The sequence below is a fragment of the Erithacus rubecula genome, assembly GCF_903797595.1.
Source record: "Erithacus rubecula genome assembly, chromosome: 3".
Lineage (NCBI taxonomy): Eukaryota > Metazoa > Chordata > Aves > Passeriformes > Muscicapidae > Erithacus > Erithacus rubecula.
The window spans coordinates 9157955-9182649 of NC_136689.1; the positions used below are offsets into that span (position 1 = coordinate 9157955).

At 34.8% G+C, this 24695-nt stretch overlaps 1 protein-coding gene across 1 annotated transcript; it reads left to right on the top strand.

The window, feature by feature from the left end:
- DYNC2I1 (dynein 2 intermediate chain 1) lies at positions 1-24555 on the top strand. The gene is made up of 24 exons (XM_079300474.1): positions 1-86; positions 2511-2564; positions 3391-3805; positions 4326-4378; positions 4989-5315; positions 6611-6669; positions 8444-8501; positions 9266-9343; positions 10510-10705; positions 12273-12375; positions 14534-14663; positions 15181-15292; positions 15668-15762; positions 16088-16214; positions 17095-17267; positions 17797-17959; positions 19180-19293; positions 20137-20198; positions 21223-21274; positions 22472-22532; positions 22782-22878; positions 23134-23265; positions 23572-23795; positions 24356-24555. Exons 1-24 carry the CDS (start codon positions 72-74, stop codon positions 24525-24527), a joined length of 3072 nt encoding a protein of 1023 aa, XP_079156600.1. The 5' UTR covers positions 1-71; the 3' UTR covers positions 24528-24555.
- Positions 24556-24695: the final 140 nt, after the last annotated feature.

The following is a 24695-nucleotide window of genomic DNA, read 5'->3' on the forward strand; positions in this document are numbered from 1 at the left end:
TGGCCCTGGTTGCCGGGGCGGGCCCCAGCAGCGCTGGATCGCGGCCCGCGGCGGACGCGGCCTCCCGGCCCATGGAGGGGGACAAGGTGAGGGGCGGCGGCCGGGAGAGCGGGGCAGGGCCGGGGAGCAGCGCTGCAGTCTCGGCTGCTGCCCCCAGAGCCCCGCGGCCCTGCTGGGCCCGTCGGGCCGCTTTGTGTTGTCGGTGAATCCCCCGCCGGAGCGAGGAAATGCTCATCCCGCTGGCAGAGGGTGAGGTTGTACCCACCGCACATCCTCCTGCAGAAGGGATAGGTGGCTACGAGAATACCCATTGCTTCACATCCTGGATAAAAGTGTCTTTAATAATTGATGCTCCTGTGTGCGCTAATTGTCGGGTTTTAGTTCTTCGGGAGCACACGTAACTCTTACATTAAGGTGTTCAATTATTGAACATTTGTAGAGCTCCGGAATAAAGGAAACAAAACCACATGCGCGTGCTAGCATGAATTACTGAGTGCCATTCTCACCTGAAATAGTAGAAGTGCCAAAGCAGTGAGCTGGTGAGCTGTGATGGAAAAGTAGAGCTTTGGTTTGAAACATTTCAGGTGTGTCGCTGTGGAAGTGCCAAAGAGCCCGAGACAGTGACACAACAGCCGCGGCGATTGAGGAACCCTCCTTTCTGCTTGTCAGTCTGCTCTTGTCTATTTGAGGCCTCTCAAATTGGAAACTCACATTAGGAAAAAAAAAAAAAAAGAATAAATGTTTACATGTAAAAAATAAAGTACTTTTCTCTGGCTTAAAAATTAAAAACAGAATTTTGTCTTACTGATCTTCTGTTTCTTTTTTAGAATCACATTTAACTGAGTTCTGCAATTAGTTAAGAACAGTGTGTTCTGGAGACCTCTTACCTTTCTAGTTGGGAGTGAAGAAACTCCTGTCATTCTCTTTCAAAGTTTTTATAAAGCAACAAGGTTTCTTTTTCTGTTGTCAGGTTTTTCTTTAGGTTAAAGGACAGATTCCTAATTGATAAAAACGTCCATAGCACTTTTTGAGTTCAGTAAATCTGTGGCATTTCATGTGAACTGAATGCTCTCAGTTGGATGAATTAAACTTAACCCCAGTAATTTAAGTAATTAATTAATCTTAATCTGGATATAAATTAGTATGTAAGTACTTCTAAATTAGCAGATAGGTGAGAAAGTTCAATAAATCCTTTGAAAGTTTATCTGAAACATTATTGTGTGGACATTTACTTACAGAGGGGCAGAGATCTAAAGCTTTTATAAAATATCTCATTTTCCCTGTTGGTTTATTATACTTCTGCAAAATCAGAGATTTAAGTGGAAAATCATCATACACAAAAGCAGCAGTTTCTGGTTGTGGTGAGGAGGTGAAAACTGCAGATCCCAGAAAACTGCCAGATGCATATTATTGGGTGCCAGAGAGCCACCTGTGAATGTTTGCTGTGTGCTTCTTGCCTCAGTTTAAAAATAAATCTGAAGCTGCTTTGTCTGATGATGCCTGTTGGTTATGCTGATTTTATGCTGTTGACATCATTAGCATTCTTCCTTTGTTTGCTGATACATACCTAAATATTGTCTAAAACCAAAACATGATTTTAAACAGGTTACTGTTTGAGACTATAAAGCAACATTCTGCTCTTTTTATTTGCATTCTTTTTTTGTCTTTTTTAATTATCAAAAGAAAATAAAGCTGAAAGAGCACTTTGTTACAAATACTGTCTTCTTGGGACTTCTCATTGACTTTAGAAGTTTACCAGTCCACTACAATCTTCTATGAAATCCAAGTTTGAAAAGACAAAATTTTTTTCAAGTAGAATAATTTAAAATATATATGTACTGTTAAAATACCACCTCCATATAATGAATTAACAACAACAACAAAAAAAGGCACCATATGTTTATTTTCTTCTACCAGTACAGCTCATCATTACAATATTTATCAGTGATAATTTTGTTAATCTTCAGTAGCTTTTGCCAAGTCTAAATTTGCCAATCAGGATAGTCTGATCATGTCACTTTGGATATGGCCATCATCCTCCAATGAACCAGTTAAAATATTCAATAGATTAAAATTCCTCCTTTCCCTTAGTGATCTCAAACAATATGAATTTTTTATTAATTTTTTAATAGCAGTCAAGCAGCCAAGTGCAGGAGCTCTGCAAATGTGGGTAGAAGAAATATAACCTATTTTACTAGGGAACATTCTAGTGAAAAAAAATCATGTGTACTTTGATCTTTTTGGTTTTTCTCTTCAATGCTACATATAAATATTTCATGTGCAGTCAATTTACACAGGTAGTCTGAGCTTCAGCTTCTTCCAGGTCCAGTCAGGTGAGATTTACTGTAAATAAGTGTTAGAGCAAAATCAAATTACTGTTTGCATGATTCCTTCCAGTGATACTTGCTATGTGTACCTTGGTCCTTTTCTTAGAAATATGATTAATTGTTAAATGATTTACTTCTCTCCGCAAATTGGTAACTCAGTCTTTTCTGCATTTTCTCTTCTAGAAAAGAACCAAAGAAGATACTTGGAAAGCAGAGGAACTTAGGAAACACCTAAAGGTGATTTTATTTTATTTCTGCTAGTCTTGATCTTAAGCTGCCTTACAGCAGAATTTATTGGTGGTCTAAACATAAAGAGTTGACTCTGTTCCACAAGCCACTCTGCCTTGTGGGATCTGCAGTAGCTCTTTAACACTTCCTGGTGCACCAGACACTTTAAATCTGCATCACTGAATATAAATGATACAGGGCTTTAATGGGTGGCTGCTGAGTTCCTTGTCACAACTGACTGTTCTGAAATCTCTCCACTCCAAGGTTACCCAGAGGCTGGCCCCACTCAGCTCTTTCTAGCTACATGAATCATATAAGATTACCCTACAAATTTCTAAATTAGGTAAATGGGACTACATTGTTACAGTAATCACACAGCAGTCAATGGAGTCTGATTTGCTGGTGACCTAAATCTGAGTGACAGCTCTGCTTTATATATATTATTCACTTTCCTGAAATGTGTATTATCTATTGTATTTATCATCATCTATCATATTTGTCCAGTTTTAAAACTGGTTAATTATATTATCCCCTGGTCAAATAGGCATTCAGGCTGCAGTCACTTACATCCTTGATATTCATATTAGGTTTGTGTTTTATTTTTTAAAAGCTGTTTTCCAATATGTGTTATTATTATCCCATTTATTCATTTTTTTCAATAAGCACAGACATAATGTTAGTATTTATGAAGTAAACCTAGAACTGTATCAGCAGGTTTGGGAAATAAAATACATGTTTATTAGTCCAGCAGTTTATTTTTTTTTTCTTCGCATAAATATGCTCTTGTCAAAATGATTTGCTGAATTATAATGATAGAGTTTTAATTTTATTTCAGGCATCACTACTAGATATTCAAAATGAAGACCAAAAACACAGAGAAAAGAAACTGAGGAGAGAGAGGACTGTTCATGACATAGACCCTAACAGACATGAACGCAGAGACAGAGAGAAGAGCAAGGAAAGAACAAGAGAGAGGTTTAAATCCAGTGAAAGGGAGAAAAGGAGAGAGAAAGAAAGGGAAAAAGAACACCAGAGAGAAGACCAAGAGAGACACAAGGATAAAGTTCAAGAGTCACATTTGGAGGAGAGACACAGTGTACTAAAACATAAAGACAGGGAGACTGATAAAGAACGAGACAAAAAGCACAAGACATATGAGATAAAGCAAATAGACCCACAAAATTATCTGAAATCACTTGAAGGAGGAGATACAGAACATCACAGAAGAAGAGAAATCAGGCAGCGTTTGGGTAAGTAACCTCGGGTTGCTGTTGTACTTGGAAATATTTGATATTTAGATAGGATACTCTGAAACCATCCCCCAGCTGTGCAGAGAGGATAAAACAGGCAGGTGTGAGTACCTACTGGCATGTGCATTTTATGGAATGGTTTGGTAACCTAGTTTGATTTTGATGCTTTTAGAAAAACTGATGCTTGTTTCCCTTCCTCTGAAGAGAGGATGGATGTTACTGGTTTTGTTGGTCAGTGCTTAGACACTCTCTACTGAGTGATCCATTCACTTGCAGGGTGATTGCTGAAATCAGTAGCATGAGTCATTACTCTTGTCATCACATAAGACTGGAGGGATTCGTTAGGAGAGAAGGAGTAACCAGCTTTGGAGAGAGAATTTCAACAGAATTCCTTTTAAGAAAGCTGTTATGTTAGAGAAAACACATAGCTAAAATGCTATTTCCTACATGCTAGAGTTAATTATATACAGAGTTTGAATATTATAAGATCTGTTTCCTAATTTATACATCTGTTTTCTAGGGGAGGAGAAAGCAAGAACTGAAGAGCGAGAAAGAAGACATAAATCACAGAAGGTAAAGGAAGTTAGTGAAGTGTTTCCATAGCAGAATAAGATAAAACTGTAGAATAATGAAGAAACTGGATCAGGCTGTAACTCCCAAGAAATGCAAGAGATGCATAGATAGTAAGGTGATAACAAGTGTACAAAACACAAATAAAATATATCTCGGCTACCCAATTTTAAGGATATATTTTGTTCTTTTTTTTAAGTAAACATTAAATAAATTTTTCATAGAAAGCATTGCTTCATTTTAGTACAGCTACATAGTTTCTGCTATTTATGCCTTTAATACAAGTGTAATTGATGAGTAGTAGACACTAGTCTACTAGTAGTCTACTTGTCACCTAGTAGACAAGAATTAGTTTTCTGTGTGAAGAACATATAATTCAAATAATTTTCTGTAGCAAAGTGTGCAGTGTCCTAGAAGAAACACCTAGAAGAATCTCAAGTGCTGCCATAATTTGAAACTTGTTATCATAAAAAAATGGCTGGAAGATCCATGTGACAGAAAGATTAAGTACTTACAATTCAGTCATTTTAATGGTCAAATACAGGTAGATTTGTGAAGATATAACAGTCTTGGAGAACTTGTAAACCATTTAATATTATTTTCCTCTTTGCAGGATAATGATTTAAGAAAGAAAATTGAGAAAACTTTAATTTACAAAGTTGAAGAAGGTGAAGGTGTACACAAGTTAGAGAAATATCAAGAGTTGGATAAAGAGAGAGAAAGAAAACATAGAGAAAAAAAAGAACATTCAGTTGGAACAGAAAAAGAGAGGCTTTCTAAAGAGAAAAGTCATAAACATTATGGAAAGGAAGAGGAAGAAAAACATAAATCAAAGAGATCTAAAGAAAAATCTTCCCATGGAGACAGAGAAGGACCAGAAGCACAAGCTGGTGAGAGAATAAAAGGTAGAGAAAATGAAAGAAAGAAATATGATCTTAAGGTAAGTTTTGTTAAAACATTACCTTATCACTTACTTTAGTTATTAGTATATTGTCAATAGGGGAATGATAAAAAAGCTAGGATGTCAAGTCAACATTTTCTGAAATTTGAGGCTAAAGTGGTAGATGAAAATACTACATCTGCATTTAAGTATGCTAATTCAGAGTTGATCTCTTCCATAAAATTTGAACAAAAAAACCCCCCACCTATATGATAGAAACATCTTTTATTCATAAAATTCTTTCTTGCTATGACTTTTGAAATTTTTGCAAACACTTTGAAGTGGAGATATAAGGCTCGAGGTCCATCGAAGGCTGCCTTTATAGCAAAAAGTATGATTTTAATAGAAGCTACTTTTATGTTGTATATGAAGGGAGCACAGCTATCCAACTGATAAGTAGGCATGTCAATATAGACCCTTTATATTTGTGGTGTTTGCCTCTACTTCTGAAGCCATACAAAATATTTTATGTTTCTAATATGGAGCATGATGATGCATGAGCATATCCTAGAGGCTTAATCAATAATTTGACCTTTTGACATTTTTTACTGATTTTTATAAGTACTTATTCAACAAGACTGAGGGAAGGAATCACTAGTAATTCGTAACTCTTAAAATCAAATAAATTTTATGAGACATGCAACAGTTGAGATGGTCCAGGATAGTTTCTTCTGCTACCTAAAGAGTGAAGACGTACAAGCTTCTGAAATAAAAGTTCAGAAATATATTTTATAGAGACAGTATGAGTAATTTGTAGTGTAGGGGCCTTCCATGAGTGATTCCTGTAACTGACTGACTGCAGCAGACAACAAAAATTTATCAGGGCCTTGCTCAATGTTTGACTTCCTTGAAAATTTACTCAGGTTGCTATTAGAGAACACACACACTGATGCTTCTGTCCCAGAGTTATATGTTGCTTTCTGTTTCTGGATAGAGACAACTTATTGAATACCAAACTTAAACAAGCCTTCATAATACAGAATTTAGGATTCAAGTCCCTCTACTGGAGATTAAAAGTGCCTAAGACTGTTTTCTGTAATTTGGTCAAGTTTGTGTAAATTGTAAAATCTCATATTTTGGAACAGGCTGGCCACAGCCTTCCAAGGTCAGCTCTTAGCCCCTGCCAGTTTTCCTGTGCATCTTACAAGCAATGGCTGAAATAAAAAATAGTCTGGAATTGAAACAATTAATGAGCAACCTTTTTTACTGTGGGATGAGAATGCTACTAATACAGGTGCATATACATATTCCCTCCCAGCATTTCTGACTCATGAATATTGTGACTTCTTTCACAGAACAGTGAATACAAAAAGGAGGAGAGGATTCAAGAAGAAATGACCTATCAGCCTGTAAGGTAAACTCAGAGATTTATAATAATTATTTACTAAATAGTGTCTATTAAGATTCAGTCACTGCCAAACCAATAAGCATAAGTTCTTAATCTCATGTATCTGGGGATAATATAATTTTTGTTCATAAGCCTAATAGTATAGTAGTTGCAAAAATACCTGTGTGTTGCCTCTAAGATTATTCAGATAAAAATGCGTGTATTTGTATTCCTTTAATTATTTTTCTTCAGCAGGTTAGCAAGAGATGTTTTCAGTCCTTGGAAACTACATATATATTAATCTGGGCACTTTGCTGTATTTTACCACTTGGAAATTCACTATGTAGTCATGTGGATGCATGTAAGGTTCATGATGAACTACATAGGACTCTGTTGTTTATTTTAATAGGAGTATCAATACTTACCTCCTATCCTAGATGATACCTAATAATAAAACATCATATATATATATATATATATATATATATATATATATATATATATGTTTATATCTATCAAGTTTAGCAAGTTTGCAGTTGAATATGGAAGGAAAAGTTCCAGATACCGTCAGTAGGAACAACTAATTTCAGGATTCTATTTCTAAGGTTTAAAACTAGCATATATAAATCTTGGAGAAGTTTCCTGTATATTCTAGTACTCTGAATTCTTTAATTCTTGAGCCTTGTGAAATTCTTACAGAACTTTCTGAAGTCTAATTCTCTGGGTACATTGTTGGTTGCAATTCTCACTCTTAAACCCTGGTTTAACTTCCTGGCTCCACTCAAGCCTGGGTTGTTTGCTTCTGGGGACACAGTGAAGTCACTACCAGTGTTGGCTGAGTATTACTAATATTAAGCATGGAACAGAACACTTTGGCTGAAGTGAATTTGTGGAAATGTATTCCTGTTGAAATATTTCAGAATATACATGTTGGGATGCTACCTGGCAGCAGCACTCAGCTGTGTCAGCAGTGCTGAGTATTCAGGCAATGTTTTGAAGCTGTTGCTGCTGGGGTTGTGGCTGAGTCATTGTTTGTGCATAGGTGGGGAAGGAGAGTTTAGCCATTCCTGAATGGCAGGGAAGGCAGTATGGTTTACTAAGATGTCCTGAAACCATGCACTGTTTTGTTCATGCACTGTTACTGTTGAATCAATCCAATTTGTTATGACAAGATCCAGCCAAATTTTAATTTTTATTGTTGCCCTTTCCTATATTTGTCAATACCAACAGCAGTATATACAAATACTCACATAAGAAGTAAAAATATTCTTTTCTTCAAGTCTGATACTGTCTGCTTACTCTCTACTTATGAATTAATCAGAGAGATTATTGAGGAGCAAAGCTTGTTGTTGATTTGTTCCTCCTCTCTGACTCTGATTGTTCTGTCCTCATAAATAAGACCCCTGAATGAAAAAAAGGTTTGAAATCAGTCTTTGATTTATAGCTTTTAAGCATTTTGCACCAACCTGATTTTGATCTCTGGTTTGCTGCAGACATGAATACAAATAATAAATGTGTGGGGTTATGAATTTTTTCTTCACTACTTTTTATTGTCTTTTGATGCAATTATAGGTGTTAAATTTGGACAAAGTTTCTGAGTTCTTTCCTGGTTAATCACTTGGTTGTTTCATTATCCTTTTGTATCATAGAGATCTATAAAAATACTTGTAGAAAAATATCAGTTAATTGGAAATTTCCAACTGTTTTCCCTAAAACAAACAAAATATCCAGAAAACAAAACTGAAGCAGAACTGCTTTCTTGTGAGTTAACCAATAAAATTGTTGTTCTCTTTTTGAATAGGACTGTAAAAGATAAAGGAAAACTCATTGAAAAACAGGATATAGACACAAGAAAAGAGGTAAAACTAAAGAAGAGGAAATTATTTTTATATTTTGAAATTATTTATATTAATATTTTCAAATGGACAGGTGTAGACAGAACCAAGTTTCAGCAATTCTGAAGCTGCATAGACTTGGGTTTATTTGGAACAGTCTGTGCAGATACAGCTCAACTCTACCATTAAAATTTTTTGGCATTATTTTAATCAAGTTAAAAATCTAGAGAAAGGTATTGCAGGGATACCATAAATCTTATTCCATGTAAATAAAATAGAGGATTCAATGTTAGAAAAATTATTTCCATATAAAAATGATCATATTCTCCTGTTATATCCATGTCTCTGCTTTCCTGGTTTCAACATTTGCACTACTGTATTAATGGATTGAGTCATCCAGTATAACTTAGGTATAGGGATAATTTTGTCAAATCCTCAAAAGTGTAGGGAAATCTTATTTTGTTGTTAGCAACATCAATGAAATTGTAGGCAATGCAGCAGTTTTTATGTTTTTCCATTAAAAATATTGGTAGAAAAACAGTTAGTCTTCCCAAGATAAGGTTGAGTTCTGTTTTTCTTCCTGTACTGTTAGTTTAATACAGTAATTATCACTTGATAATATGATTTTATTTATCTGTATAAACTATATGCTATATGTTTGCTTGAGAATATAGAAATATCTGAGAACAGCAACTATTAATCTATTGTATGCTAAGACTTAGCAGATAAGAGATTTTTTTTTTTTCTGGTAAGATTATTTAACGGTTTCATTTATTTTTTTCATTTAGGAAATGAAAGATACACACATTTCTAATCCAGACACAGGACCTCAGGATTTTTCATCAAATTATGAAGATGACTTTGAAGTAAGTAAAAGTATACAGTTGTCTGACTGAAGTAATTCTTAAGTATTGAAATAATATTGTTCCCAGAAATAAACAGGATGTTACACGGTTTTTATTTTTTGATGGCAGTGACCTTAATTTGGCTAACAGTAGATAGTGAGTAATTAAAATGTTGTGTAAAAAATCTCTTGCTGTATATTTACTTGGTTTTCATCAGAGATTGGGAGCTGACTTTTTTTTTTTTTTAGTTGAAGTGTTCACAAAATGCTTTCTCTGCCTTTGTGGATTTCAATTATTTAAATTACTTTCTGTGAAGAGTGCTGAATTGTTTAAATAATCAGAGCTAATAATTTCAGGTAAAAAGCAAAAAAAATCCTGTTCATCTATCACTGAAAAAATATCATAGGAGAAAAGTATTGATGCACAGCATTCACTTCACTGATTTGTTTAATTGAATCCCCTATTTTTAGCTGTCTTTTGTCTAGTTTAAAGCTATTAAGATACAACAGTGTGTGGGATGTGCTTTAATTGTGAGCTGAACTAGAATCATTTTTGTTCAGTGAGGGTAGAATTTGTCTCCACTCCTGTCAGGAGTGAAGATTCCACTGTGAGCTGGTCCCTGCAGGAGCCCTTTACCATTCAGTGAAGAGAAATAAGCACTTTTATGACTTGTTCATGTTGTATGTATTAGGTGATTATTTTAGCATGACATGAATTGTCTTACTTAAGGGAATTTACTAAAGGATGACCCTTAGGCATAGACAGGGAGTGGGGCAGTTTAGTAAATGTGAGCCTGCCATTAAAGGACAGCTTGAATTAAAACTGTCAAATAAACAACTTCATACATCCCTGAAGCATTTATGCCACTGAACACTGTTGTTTTATTTCTTTGGAGAACACATAATTCACCTAAACATATAATATCTACTTTAGGATATTAAATAAAAATACTGTTTTGGGCTCTGTAGAACAACATTGTGATTATCTTCTTTTCATTAAAATTATACACAATCAAGAAATGCAGTTTTCTTTCCATTGGTTATTTTAGAATGCCTTTCTATCTGAGGATTTATAGCCATCTGTATGAGGTTTTTATTTTAACACCATTTTATAATTTCTGTGAAATCATGAAAAATGCATCCATTGTCTGTGTTTACTAAGTATGGAAAGTTCTGTTACTTTCAAAGGACTATGAAGATGATTTTGAAGACGATGAAGACGAAAGTGGTGATGCAGGAGATGCAGAAGAAAACCTAAGAAAGGTTCCATTTTCCAGAACATCAGAAATTGAAGAAATTCAAAGAGCAATTGCTGCAGAAAATGATAGACTTTTTACTCCATTGCCAAAGAAACTGGAAAATGAAAAAAAGAAAGCAGTGATGGGTATGTGACTAGATACCAGCCCTTTTTTATTAAATGTATGAGTAACACATAAAACTTACAAGTCAGCTGGCCACTTTTTCTAAAACTCTGCCTAAAGACCAAAATCTGGTCCTCTGGATGAATCATGTAGATTTGTGGTAAGCACTGTAACGTCCACATTACTAAATGATTCATAGACATTAGTAATCATTTAAACTGTGAAATATAAAAAGTACAGACTGACATTTAATTCATCTTATTTTGGGTAAGAGGAGCATATGAGAGTCTGGATTTTGAAAACCTGAGGAGTGCTGGAACACTCCGCTTCCGTTGGCATTAAATTCACCATTAAATTAAATTTCTTTTAAGCAAAATTGAAGCAACTGTTCTGGAGGGAAGGCAAGAAAAATATCAATACTACTCAAATATATAGCACTTAATCACTTTTAAATTCAAGCTGTTTCTGAAATGTCTGGCATTAAGTTAATCTGACACTTGTGAGTGCCAGAGCTGCTTATTTAAGTACAGTTGTGGTTCTTCTTTGCAGTCTGCACTGAAGTGAACAGCCACACAGAATAATTGTGCAAAAGAATATTTAATAGCCTTTTAGTCTGGTTCAAAGTTAGTACAGTCATGGAAGAGTAGCATGGAGTTTCTGTAAGTCTTTACAGTCTTTTCCAGCCTAGAAGAGTTTCTGATTTTGTCAATGGATTTTCAATTAATGGTCACTGCAGCCAGAACCAACATACTCTAATGGGAATTTCTTCTTGCAGAAGATTTATGCAATTATTGTTTTTCTAATGAGTAATACAGAATTGTAACACTTGGTGGTTTATTCTTAATTACACAACATGTTCATTTTTTGATGAACTTTTGATTTTGTTTGCTTAAAATGGTGGTTGATCAGTCTGGCAATTATTTTCATACGTTTAAAAGCATTTTACAAGTATTGCCTAAAGAGGTAGTCATCCTGTGAGGTAGTGAAGCACCTTTAGTCCTTACTGGAAGTTGGATCTTAAGGTAAATTAGCTACAATCTGACCAGGAAAGGGAGTAAGATAGAATGACATCAGTTGTATGTGGTCTGTTAACTGTGGCTTTTCAAGGAGCAGTTTTCAGTGTTTTCCTTATTCATCTAAGGACATTAGTTAATCCTGTGTTGATGAGGTTCTCCTCTATCTGAGTTCTTACTCAGAGGTGTAGTGTGCACATGGTGAAGTCTGTGTGACTTTAATGCAATTTTTAGAACTGATGACAGTGTTTTGATGACAAACTGATGACAAAGGGGAACAAGGCACCTGCTGATGGCAAGAGAAAGAAAGAGACTTTCTGCATCAATTTTCTAATGTAAAAATTACAATGGTCAGTCATTTTGAATTGATTGATAAAGAACAATTGTAAGGGCTATATGCTGGCCTATTACTGATGTTAAACTCATTGTACTGAAAATAGAGCACTTTGTGTAACATGTGAACCAGGAACTTTTAGTAGCTGTGTTGTAACAAATCCGCAGCTTTTTAGACTTACTGCTTAACATTTTCATGCACTTCTAAGTGTGAACTGTAACACTGTGTTTTACAATCTCACAGAAAGGGAAGATTCTTCTGTCAGAAGCTCTTTTAGTGGAATATTCATGGATTTCCAAATGGCAAACCAAAGACAAAGCAGCCAAAGTATGGCCAGTAAGCAGAAGTAAGTATATATTAAATAATCCACACAAAATGGCAGCTCACTATGTGAGATGCAGGGTTTTTTTCATTATATTTGAAGTATGTCAACTTTATAAACTTGAGACTTATGGAATAAAATATTTTATTAACTATCAGCAATTAGTTAAGTATATGTAATTTACAGGTATTACTACATGTCATTTTGTAAGAGAATTGTGTATATATATAAATTTATGTGCAAAATTTTATTACAGAACACGTTGTCAGGATTGTAATTTCTTTGTGTAATGCTTCAGTAATTTAATTAGATGTTGACTTAAAATACTCAAGAGCAAGCCTTTCAACTACCATCAGGTTTCTGCAGAATTGTAACTTCTTGAAATTATCAAGAATATATGGTGCATATAGTTGCCAAAATGGCACATTGCCGTTCAGGGATAACATTGATAGCTGTAAAAATGTTATTACTGATCTAAAATTAATCTATATTTGAGATATCTAAGACTTCTCTGTATTTTAAAGAAATTGATGGCTGCTTTTTGTGAAACTTGCCAAGGGCTCCAGATTTGTCTGAAGCACTGTGTATGTGTCCAATTTTCTGTTACAATGTTTGGATGCATAAAGCAAAATTATTAAATATTATTGTTAATACCAGATTCAATTGTTTCTCAGCTGCACATCAGTGGCTAATTTTCACATCAGGGAGATTTTATTGTCTAAGTTATTTAGTTCACATTGCCTAAAATTATATGCTCAAATTTTACACAAGTTCATTTTCTAGGCTTCCTCTCTAGACTGTAGAGACAGATTACTCACAAAGCCATCTCTGGAGAATTGCCTTCTGGAATGTTTGTCAGGCTCAGCTGATTCTGTACCATGACTGATTATGGTATACAGTCATGGTATAGACTGTGTTTTTAACTGTGTGCATGCTAACAGCATACACAACCTGTGATGATAATGAGCATTTTCATGGGAAGAGGAAGGAGTTGTGGAATTTAATTTTTGGGATAATACATTACTACCAGTAAATAGACTGAAAGCATCCCATAAAGAAATGGCACTTGGGAGTTGCAAATTATAAATACAAACTTATTAGTTTATTTTAACCATTTGTTTGCATGTATCATTAAGATTTGTAGTTACAAATAGTTGAGTTAGATCTCAGCAATCTATGCCATGTTTGTGAAGAGATGATACATTAGGAAGCAAAGTAAAATGTGGGTAGGAATATGCAATAGATCTCATCAAGTAGCAAAAAGGAGATGTGAAAGTTGTCCTTATGCATAAAGAAAAATTCACTTTAAAATGCTGATGGAATTCTAGCTCTAGTCTTTTCCCTTTTCAAATACCATCTTGCCTCAGCAAGAATCTGTAACTAGAATATGCATCTGCAAGGGTGTTTAGATATGGAATTGCTATAGTCCATAATTATATATGGTTTGTATTTATGTATTACTTTTAAGTACATTAAAAAACCTGCAAGTGCAGGAGAGAGAAAGGGAGACTGCAAAAATTGTCTAATTTTCAAAGAGTGTGCTATAGCAAGAGCCTAGAACCAACTTGTAAGCAGACATCTTTGTGTTCACTCTTAAAATGAAATATCTTGACAGCTTTATGGCATTAAAGCAGATATATAGATAGCAGATAGATAGTTATGTGAATTGTGACAATGACTGTCAGTCTTTTCCTGCATATGTGTAACAAAGCTAGGACATCACAGAAGTCTTATAAAGCATGTACACATATGAGTGATGTGAGTTAATAAAATGAGTTTAGAAAATTAGTCACTGTCCTATCTATAGAAGAAAGAGACATCCATCTGTTACCTCACAGAACAGCTCTGGAATACTTAGGCAAGATGATCTTTTGATAGTTTTGATAGTTTTGATAGCTTTTGATAGTTTGGCTTTAGCAATAAACCACGTTAAGTTTGCCATTTGCAATTGGTAGTGCATTTTCAAATATGATCATTAACTCATTGTAACATTAAAAGAAAACTTTTAACAATAGTCTATATTTCTATTGATAAATTTTTATTTGCTAATTAATTTTGGTACAACTTCAATTCCCATAGATAAAGGATTGTTAGATACAAAATCAGATTGTCTTTCTTTAAGAATACCAAATATTTGGTCTTAACCATTTTTTGTGTTTTTCTTTTGTAATTCATCCTGAAGAAAACGGAGTTCAGAACTTCTCCCACTAATTGACTTGGATTTCTCAGTTAGTTTTTCCTTACTGGATTTGCCCCCTGTCAATGAGTACGACATGTATATCAGGAATTTTGGTAAAATGAACACTAAGCAGGTGCGTAACAAATGAATAATAATATTTAAATCCTCAAAGGGCTGATTTTCCTTCTGGAAAAGAATTTTCCTTAAAAAACATAGTTGCTAAAGCTATCAGGACAAAAAGTAATAAATTAATTATATTCATCTCTTAAGCCTCAATTACTATAAAGCGATGATCTCGTAACTTTTGACCAGACAGGCCATTTCCTTTCTGTATTAGAAGAGGACTCTCATTTTTCCTTCCCCATTTTCTAAAGGGCTTTTGACTCTCTGTGACTCAGTGTCCCCAAATACGCTGGTTTACATATCTGTATTTTTGTAATATTATTTATTTAGCACTCTGATGTGAAATGAGGTAAGATGTGCATGCATGAAATAGTGACAGGGTGTCAGTATGCTGAGGTCTGAATTCACAAAGAGAAGAGGTTGAGCTTTAAATTTCAGTTTTAAAATTACTAAATTCTATTCAGTTATGTGCTGTCATTCTTAGCTGTGTCACCCCATATATTGATAATTTTGTCTTTCTATTTTAGGCGTATGTTCAGTGTAATGAGGACAATCTCGACAGAGACATTCAGACCGAAGAAGTTGAGACACTGGAGAAATGGACACAGCATCCAGGAGAAAGTGCTCTTGTATCTGGAGGTGAAGAACTTTTTAATCTTATTCACTCATGGATGACTGCATGTCATGTAAACTATCTCTTTGGTATCCATTACTTGTGAGAATCTATAGAATGGCAAGCTGCATTGACAGCAAACTGACATAGGCACTCTAAATCCTCATGTGGAAGATATGAAAAATAAGTGGCAGAAATAGTTTTTCCTTCTGGCTTGATGTTTCTGTTGGCACCAAAAATGAGTCTCCAACAGATCTTGTTCTCCAATGCTGTTATTTCTGCTGAAGATAAGTTGGTTCCTGACATTCTCCTCTTGCTTAAAAATTAAATTGTCCTTACACTTCTTAACTGATTCCCTTTTGAAACCTCAAGTTTGGTTTTTGTTTCTCTGTTTTTCATAGGTCCCATAAACAGCCAGGATACATCAGTGAACGGAGCTCCAACACCTAAAATTGATTCACAAAGATTAGCAAATTTTCTCCAGTCTGCTTGCCAGGTATGCTTACATCCTTAATATCCCTTCTGAGTTGAGTGCATAAGTATATAGTGTGAAAGATCACTTACAGTTCTTGTTCTGACTAATTTAAGAAAATTACTTAAATAATAGTTGTTATCAAAGAGAATAATCTCTCTGGAAAGGAATGGAATCAGAGCTGTGCAACTTTTATGTCTCTAAAGCTGTATTTGCAAAGTTATAAAATTAACAAGACAGTTGATAAAGTTTTATGAGATTAATCCACATAACTTTAGAAAGCTACAAATAGCAAAGCTGGAAGATAAGATGACCCTTTTATTTCTATAAATGTAATTATGTTTGAAAGGTGATTGCTGTTTTGCTAGAGGAAGATCAAGTTGCAACACAACCCAGGAAACTAAGATCTCGACAAACCAGTCTGTCTATTAGTGATAGCTGTTTCCAGTTAAATACTAACCAGCCATTCCTCCATGGTAAGGGAACTTTATTCTACACCTTTTAGTGTACAGAGTGATCTTTCTTCTGCAAAGTGCCATGTTCTTTGTCATTGCTATGCAAACAGCACATATCAGGATATAGAGATGATGTAAACCCCACTTTCATTTTAATTGCACTAATCTTGCTGGAACTCTGTGCACATTGGTTTCACATAGGGAACGTCAGAGCATCTTACAAGAAATATATTCCATCTATTCCTACCAGAAATAAAGCCAGCAATTGACATGATATGTGCAATTTCTTGTCCCTGTTGTGGAAGGGCCATCCCAAGGGGTGTAATTTTGTTTGGGCTCTTTATGCTGACCATAGGGCCAAAGTTACAAATAAAGGCAGGTTATTCAACAGGAATACTGTAGCCTGATATATTTGAAAAGCAATTATATCTTCTCCATATAAACAGTAGCTGTTCAGATGAAAAGTAAAAAATAGAACATCTGTAATTACTTTAGGAAGGCGTATTACAACACAGAACCCTACGTCATCTCACATGAACATGAGATGAAACCAAAAAAGCCTGGTCTGTGCTGTTTCCTGTTTGAGATTCTGTTTAATTTTCAGTGTATATACTGACATCAGATCAGATTGGCTTGCTTATGTCCAGAGTAATTATTTATTAATTTCCTGACTCTCTTCCTTTTTCCTTTCTACTTCTAGTATTCTGAATTCCTTCTCTAGTTCTTCCTTTTTTATTTTATAGCTTCAAAAGCAGCAGAGTGTTAATAGAAATATTCATCATAATTGCATTTTAGTTCATTTGTTGCTATAGCAGCTTTGAATATGTTTTTTCACTTGCAGTTAATTTGCTTTTAAATTTATTGATTTTCTTTCTTGGCTTTTTTTTTTTTAATGGTTTAGACCGAAAAATACCCTGCTTGTATGTCTCTCAAGTTCAGAGACAGACACTACTTTCTGTTCATGGATTACCTGAAAAGGCAGGTGTTGATTTGCTGAGCAGAAAGAACATTATATGTGTTTGGAATATCTGGCAGCCCTCCAGTCCTCAGAAAGTTTTAATATGTGATTCAGAGGTATGTTTTAATAACATTGTATATTTTTCCATCAATTACAGATTTTATTTTTATTTGGGATCTTTTTTTGTCTTGCAGCAAAATGTATCATCTTCTGTCTTCTGAGAAACATGTTTGAGCCTAGTGAACAAGGACTTTTCTTGTTCTGTTCTGTGCTCCTGAACCAGATTGTAGTGATGGTCATGGTGTTTTGTTGATTGTTTTGATTGTTAAATTTTGACTGTATTTCATGGTTGAAGAGTGAATGGAAGTAAAACATCTGGTTCGGATGTTGTTAGGACTTCTCTCTACTCATCCTTCCCTTTCAGTTGAGTCTTTCATCTTTGTGACAGTAGATGCAGATTACACAATTGATTTGAAAAGGGAAGGCCTACTGAAGGTCTTGTATCCTACTTCTTTTTCAAAATATATTTCCCTTTTGCCATAAACCCGTGTAATCTCTATTTTGTGCTCACAAACCTATTTCAGGCTCATCAAAACATTGGTCTTTATCATCATATCAACCCTGCATGTTTTTGCTGTTTTACAGGTGGTATGTTGTTGCTTTAGTCCCAGTAAAGCAACGTTAGTTTTTGCTGGAACAGTAGATGGTTCATTGTTGGTGTGGGATCTTCGAGAAGACTCAAGAATGCACCCTTGTATGATGATCACTGAAACTGAGTGGACTTTTAGAGTTCCCACATTTTCCACAGGTGAGCATCTGTGCATCCTGGTCAGTCACTTTGTCCACAGTGAAATTGTCACCTAAATCTTGATGTTTCTGTAATGTTCATGCAAGATATCCTAGCATGAAGTATAAGATATATAGCAATAGTTTTGCAAATTTTATTAGGAGTTTTGGTTTAGCTCAGTTATTAGGAAGACATCTTTTCCTGTGGGAGTGGTGAGGTACTGGCACAGGTTGCCCACAGAAACTGTAGATGCCCCATCCCTGGAAGTGTTCTAGGCCAGTCTGGATGGGGCTCTGAGCAACCTGGTCCAGTAGAAGGTGTCCCTGCTCACAGATGGGGATTGGAATGAAATGATCTTTAATATCTCTTCCAGTCTAAACCATCCTATGATTTTCTGATTTTACTTTGGCTGTGGTATTATTATTTTTATAAAACTTCCCACTACACATGTTCACAAAAAGCCTGTTTTCTTCACAAGTATTTCTAATTGCTGCAGCCATGTAAAAGTAAGCAGTAATTGATTGTAGAGAGACATTTAATTCTTTTAGTAGGTCAAAGATGCTTGGTCTTGTGTTGCATGCTGGTAGTCAAATGGATGTGTACAATTTCATGTAGTTGCTTATGTAAGCAGGCAGGTTTAATGCAAGATACTTAGGAAGCTTTAATGCTTTCAGTCTTAAATGAGATTAAGTTCAGTGCACAGGGCAAGTCCAGAAATCATGAGTATCTGACAAAGAACACATATTGAAATTACTCTAAAGACACATTTGCCTTAAAATGTTATTGAAGGGTAAATACGTGTTTTCTTGTGGTGAATACTCTGTTTCAGGATTTTTCAGGATATTTTCTACTAAGAGTAATTTTTCTTAAATTTTGTCTTCTTTCATAGTAAACAGTGATTTGTTTCTACCCCTGTTGTTTGTGGAGCATGAAATAATTCTTTCCATGCTAACCCTGAAATGGCAGATTTTAATGAAATGTCTGGTACAGTGGCATAAATGGTGCATCAGTCATTTGGAAAATGAGAATGAATAGAAATATTGAAACACTGATTTATCTAGTAGTATTTTTTAAATTTTGCAAACAGTTTGCAGTACTGTATTTGAGACTTGTGCAAAGTTCATTATTTGCCATTCTTTCTTTGTAATCATCATTCTCCCATTAGCTGAAAAGTGATGAAGATTTTGTTGTTGTTTTTTGTGGAAAATACTATGTTTATCTTGCATTATCCTTGTTTACAGATGGCATTCTGAGCTCAGTAAACCACACCTCTCCTATACTGGCAGTGGAACCTGTCTCAACTTCTCTCAACAATGACCACAGTTATGGGCTCTCAAGCTTCTCTTATCAGGAGGGTATGTAAAGTGCTCTTCTAAGCATCAATACATCTGAGTCTTTCTTTAGTTGTCTAGTGAAACAAAATTCAGTTTATAATCGCAGTCTGCCTCTTCAGCTGCTGCTAATATCAGTTGCATGCAACATTCCTGTTGTTTTCTGCTCTCATTTTTATGTAATGTTCATTCATTGCAGCTTCACATCAGATGTGGTTATGTGCTTGCTATAGTATCTGCTTTCTAGACCATATTTCCATGATAAAACAAATTATCACTCAGAAACTGTCTTTGGAAAAGTATTAGTGCTTCTCCAGTACCCAAAAAAAATCCCTGTCTGAGTCAGTGGAGCAACTTAGTTATATCTGAAAGCACTTAAAATGTGTGGCTGTAAGTGGTGGTTTTTCCTGTGCCTTTTGCCTATTCTCTTCATGACCAACCTTTGCAAAAAAACTCTAATCCTCACATCCTCAAATTCTCAGACAGTGTGCTAGGGAAGACATTATCACTTCCACTGCAGATTTGTACTTTGAAATCCATAGTGGTTTCAAGAAATGTGCAAGAATATATGTTAAGGGCATTATGCAAATACCTCCTTAACACTGACAGGCCTGGGGCATTGACCACCTCTCTGGGAAGCCTGCTCCAATATTTTACCACCCTGTCAGTAAAGAAAGTTTAATGCCTTTTTTTTCCTTTGGTAGAATTAGGGCACTTTCACTTTTAATGCAGCTGACAAGACTGTAGAAGTTTCAGAGGATGTATTAATGTAGGAAATGGAATGTAGGAAAGGATATTCAAATCCTTGGCTACTGTTCAGGAGGAAGGTCAGTGTATGAATATAAATTGTTGCCATTCCTTCCATAGAAATGTCAGGCCCTCCATTTCAGATAGCTTCAATGGATGAAAATGGAATCCTCAATATGTGGGTGAGTATTTATGAAAAGAGAGAGTATAATGTATAATAAAATGCTTCAAATATAACAAACCTAATTCAGAATTTCCAATGAGAATTGCCTCCCTGAAAAGTACAGCAACATTAACCATTCTGTTGGCATTCTCCTTAAAAGTTTTGATCTGACTCCCTAATGTTATCTCTAGGCAAAAGTATTAGCAGGTACATGAATTCATGAAAAAAGACAATCAACTGTTTTACTTCATAAAAATATGTTAACATATTTCCATTAGTTGATTAATAGTCCTCAGTCACCTTTCACCCACCTGCTTTATTTTAAAATCACAGTGGTGTCAGAGATGCTATTGAATGTAGGGGAGAAATTAAGTTAATAATTTATATAAAACAAATATGAAGGATAAAAAGGGAAAATCAGAGGATAAGATCTCCTTGCCTAAAATACGATGGTCAGGAAAGCACCAGGTCTGCTGCTCTTAATTACTTTCCTGACAACTCTTCTATCACATTTTTTCAGTAGTTTTTTACCTGATGCAGTTTTGGCCCAGCTGCTGAACCTGTAAATAATAAGGAATAAAAGCATTTTACTTCTGTGTCAGTAATCAAGTTCTTGAAAGCCTTAATTTTAGTTTCTTTATTAACTTTAGTAGCAACAGATTTAGGTCAAATTAGCTACTCCTTTTATTTCATGTATAGCTCATTTTATTAATGTGTGTAGGAAAGCACAGGAAATGTGTTACAATTCCTTGTTCAGGGTGGGTTTTTTTATGACTGACCAAACCAACGAGTTGCCAACTAGCAATTAAGTGTGGAATGTAGCTTTCCATATTTGCTTTCCACTAGGGAACACTCAGCAGGCATGTGAAGCTATTTTTAGAATTGCAGACATTGACAGGGAATAGAGAATCTACCTGCAATCATTGGAATGTTAGATCTGCCTCTCCAAATAGTCCTTTAAAGTTATTACTTACTATTGTAACTTGTTAAAAAATTTTGAAATCTGGTAAATATCAATTTTGTATTAAATATTGACTTTTCAGGTAGTTGTTGAATTGCAAAAAGTGGATCTAGCTGGCTCACAAACTGACCTAGGTGAGTACTGTATGTGAGAGGTAGAATAAAATGCTCCAGTTTTGAGACTATGAAGTTAAAAGTAAGAGTCAGAGATGCCAGGAAGTAGTTCAGAACAAGGCAAAATTACTGAGGAAGTGATTCATTCTGAATAGTTCATAGCTGATGTTTGAGGTTATGTATGAGAATAATTTTAATGGCTGTCTAAATCTCATCTGCTAATTCTGTATTGGTAATTCCCACCAGACAGCCACATTTCTTACAATGTCAGAGTAGTTTTCTCTGCTGCCAGCAGCTTTTTTTTTTTTTTTTTTTCCAAAGAATGTGCAATTCTGTGTCTTTGGTCCTCCTCTTTGTACTTCAGTTTTAACCAAACTTGTTACAGTGCTTTTGTTGTTGCCTGTGTCTCCATTTTGAGAATTGTCCTGAAAGCTCATTTTTAGGTTAGATACTTAATTTAGCATGAGAAAAATTTTCTGTAAAAAGACTGAAGAACCAAATCCATCCAGCCCTTTTCTCCATGTAAATGGAGAAAATTATTTGTTCTTTAAACAAATTTACACTTACATGCTTACCTGACTGGAAAAGGCTGTGACTAAAATCCTTTTACACTTAAAAAACCTAAATGAACAATGAAGTAATGCCAGAACGAGAGGTTTAGATCAATTTCTATAAGCTCATGTGCAATATCAGGCTATATTAAGCTGCTAAAGCTGGGGATTATGTCTGTGGAGAGGTAAATTTTAAAACTGTGATATGTGTTGACACATTTTTACTGCAACCAACAGTCAAATTTTTTCCTTATTCAAAAAATTCTTGTCTTTGAAGGGTTTTAATTATTTTTGTTGCTTTCTGCTAACAAGTAACATAGACCAACTTTATGGATGCATTTTTGCACTATCTCATCACTCTAGTTCATTGTCAAAAATCCAGGTAACATAAATGTGCATTTTAACCATGTCTATACTCTTACAGAGTGCTGAAGAAGAAACATGTAACTATGTTTCTATTTCTATCAAATATTGTAATTTGTCAGATTTGAATTCTGTAGCAAATAGTTCTAAACAATGTAAGATTCTTATATGTCAAAGGCTGTATCTGTAGTAAACTAATAATGAAATATCCTTTTACTTATTACCTTATGATTTAATTTATTGATTGTACATTTTAATGCAGAGTGCTTAAATCAGTTCAAATAATAATTTTTTATAACTTTAGGTTTAGTTCCCGGAGGGAAAGTGAAATTAGTACATAGCTCTACTGTTGAATTGAGTAACAGGTAAGAAAACTGGGGCATTTCAATTTTACATATGTTATCTCACATAGGTGTTTTTTTCTGTACCTTACTAATTTTTTGTAACATAAGATATATTTAACATTACTTTCTGTTGTAGGTTTTTTTAATACACATTTCTTCCTAGATCTAGTCATAGACATTTTAGATCAAGACTATCTGTATGTACTTGCACAACTTTAGGAGACAATTCCCTGTGTTAATGTCATCTTTCACCTTTGCCATTTTCCTCAGCCTTTTCCCAAAGGATATTAGCCAGAGAATGCCACAGACACTGACTATTAAATTTCTGTCTTCTAATCCAAATCACTTCATTGTTGGAACAAACATTGTGAGTACCATGTGGAATTCATCTCATTGTTAGTATTTTTGTTTGGAATCTGTCTCGTGGAATTTTACCAGTAGACAATAAATAAAATTCATAATTTGAGCCTATATTATTCAAATTGGTTAGCTATTAAAATTTGTTATCTAGTAAAGATCTTTTAAAGCATCAGGTCATTAATTATTTATCTTTTTCCTGTAATACCAGTAAAGCAACTTTTGTTTTCTTTTGTTTAATTAATTTTCTTTATATTGTTCATAGGGTCTGGTAGGCCATGGTACAAGACATGATTTGAAAGTTATTCCAAAGCTATTCAGGCCCCAGGAGAGCAGACTGAGATCAATAAGCATTACTGCAATTGATTTCTTCCCTTTTGGAAAGCCACTATTTTTGGTAAGAAAATGTTTTAATAGAAGTTTCATTTTTTAATTACCTGCTGAGGGTGTATTTCTAATTTGATGTATTTAACTATATGTGATAGTTGATTTACCTCACTAATTCAAATCTGCTGTGAAGAGTGACCAAAAAAATCAGAGAAAAATTGGATAATTTAGGCTGGAAAAGACCCCCAAGATCAAGTTCAACCCTTAACCCATCACTGCCAAGTCCACCAGTGAGCAGTGTATCTAAGCAGCATGTTTTATATCTTGCATAGTTTGTTTTGTTCCAGAAGGTATTTTCTTTTTATCTATGGTGTAGGTTGGCTGTTCAGATGGAAGCATTAGATTACACCAGATGACATCAGAGTACCCTCTCATGCAGTGGAATGACAGCACAAAGGGCCAGCCAGTTATTGCCCTGCAGTGGGCTTTGACCAGACCTGCTGTGTTCTTTGCCCTGGATGCATCATCCAATATTTACATTTGGGATCTTCTGGAAAACGACTTGTTGCCTGTGGCAAAGCAGACTATCCCATCAGAGAAGTAAGCGGTCTCTTTTTAACAAAATATTAATATTGTTGCATGGGATTTTTTTGCTTGGCTTTAAATGGTCATTAGAATTTGCTTTTCTGACTGTGTTGTGAACTACTGAAGGTGTGGAAACGAACTAGAGTGAGCTGTATTTTGACTGTCTTCTCTAGGCTGAAGTTAGCCTTGCTAAATATCCCTCTAACTAGAAGTTTTCCTTGTGTTCTTTTAAACTGGAGCAATACACTGCTACTTTTTGGAGAAAATATTACAGTTTTAAAATTTATTACACTTTAAAGGAAAATGCCATCAAACATTGTTCATTTTTACAAACTTGAAGTAATTTACAAACATGATTAGAAACTGATGATGAAATGCATGGGGGAAGAATTGCATGTTATATTTACATTAAATGGTTGCAACTGGTGAAAAGTTGACTAACATGCTGGGACTTGAGCAGAGAAGAGGAATCATTTAGTTGACATTAAGTAACCTGATACAAACATGTTTGAAAGCACCGATTTCTATTTATTTTGACTCAATTAAAAAACACTCTCCTGTTCTTTTTATTTCAGGGTTTCAGCTATGACTCTGCTGGGAGAGCCAGAAAAAGCAAATGGATTGTTAGGCATGGTGCTGGCCAAGGAATCTGGAGAGATAGACATTCAGTATGTAAAGAAGAAGTGGGCATTACCTCAGCCTGAGGAATCTGACAAATTGTATTCTATTTTATTACAATCTTTTTAGAAACAGGGTTGTACAATTTATTGGAAAACATGTAGTCTCTTTTTTACTTCAATTAAAAAATTTGTAATGTACTTTGTATATAACTTGTATATATTTTATAGACTATCAGTATGATATTTCAACTGAAACAATATATTTTATCATAAAAATGACAGAATCAAATTTACC

Excerpts from the sequence above, each read along its gene's own strand:
- DYNC2I1 (XM_079300474.1), top strand. Across the intron at positions 14,664-15,180 it reads GTAAAATGAACACTAAGCAG|GCGTATGTTCAGTGTAATGA; the intron begins GTGCGTAACAAA and ends TTTCTATTTTAG. Across the intron at positions 15,763-16,087 it reads TTCTCCAGTCTGCTTGCCAG|GTGATTGCTGTTTTGCTAGA; the intron begins GTATGCTTACAT and ends TATGTTTGAAAG.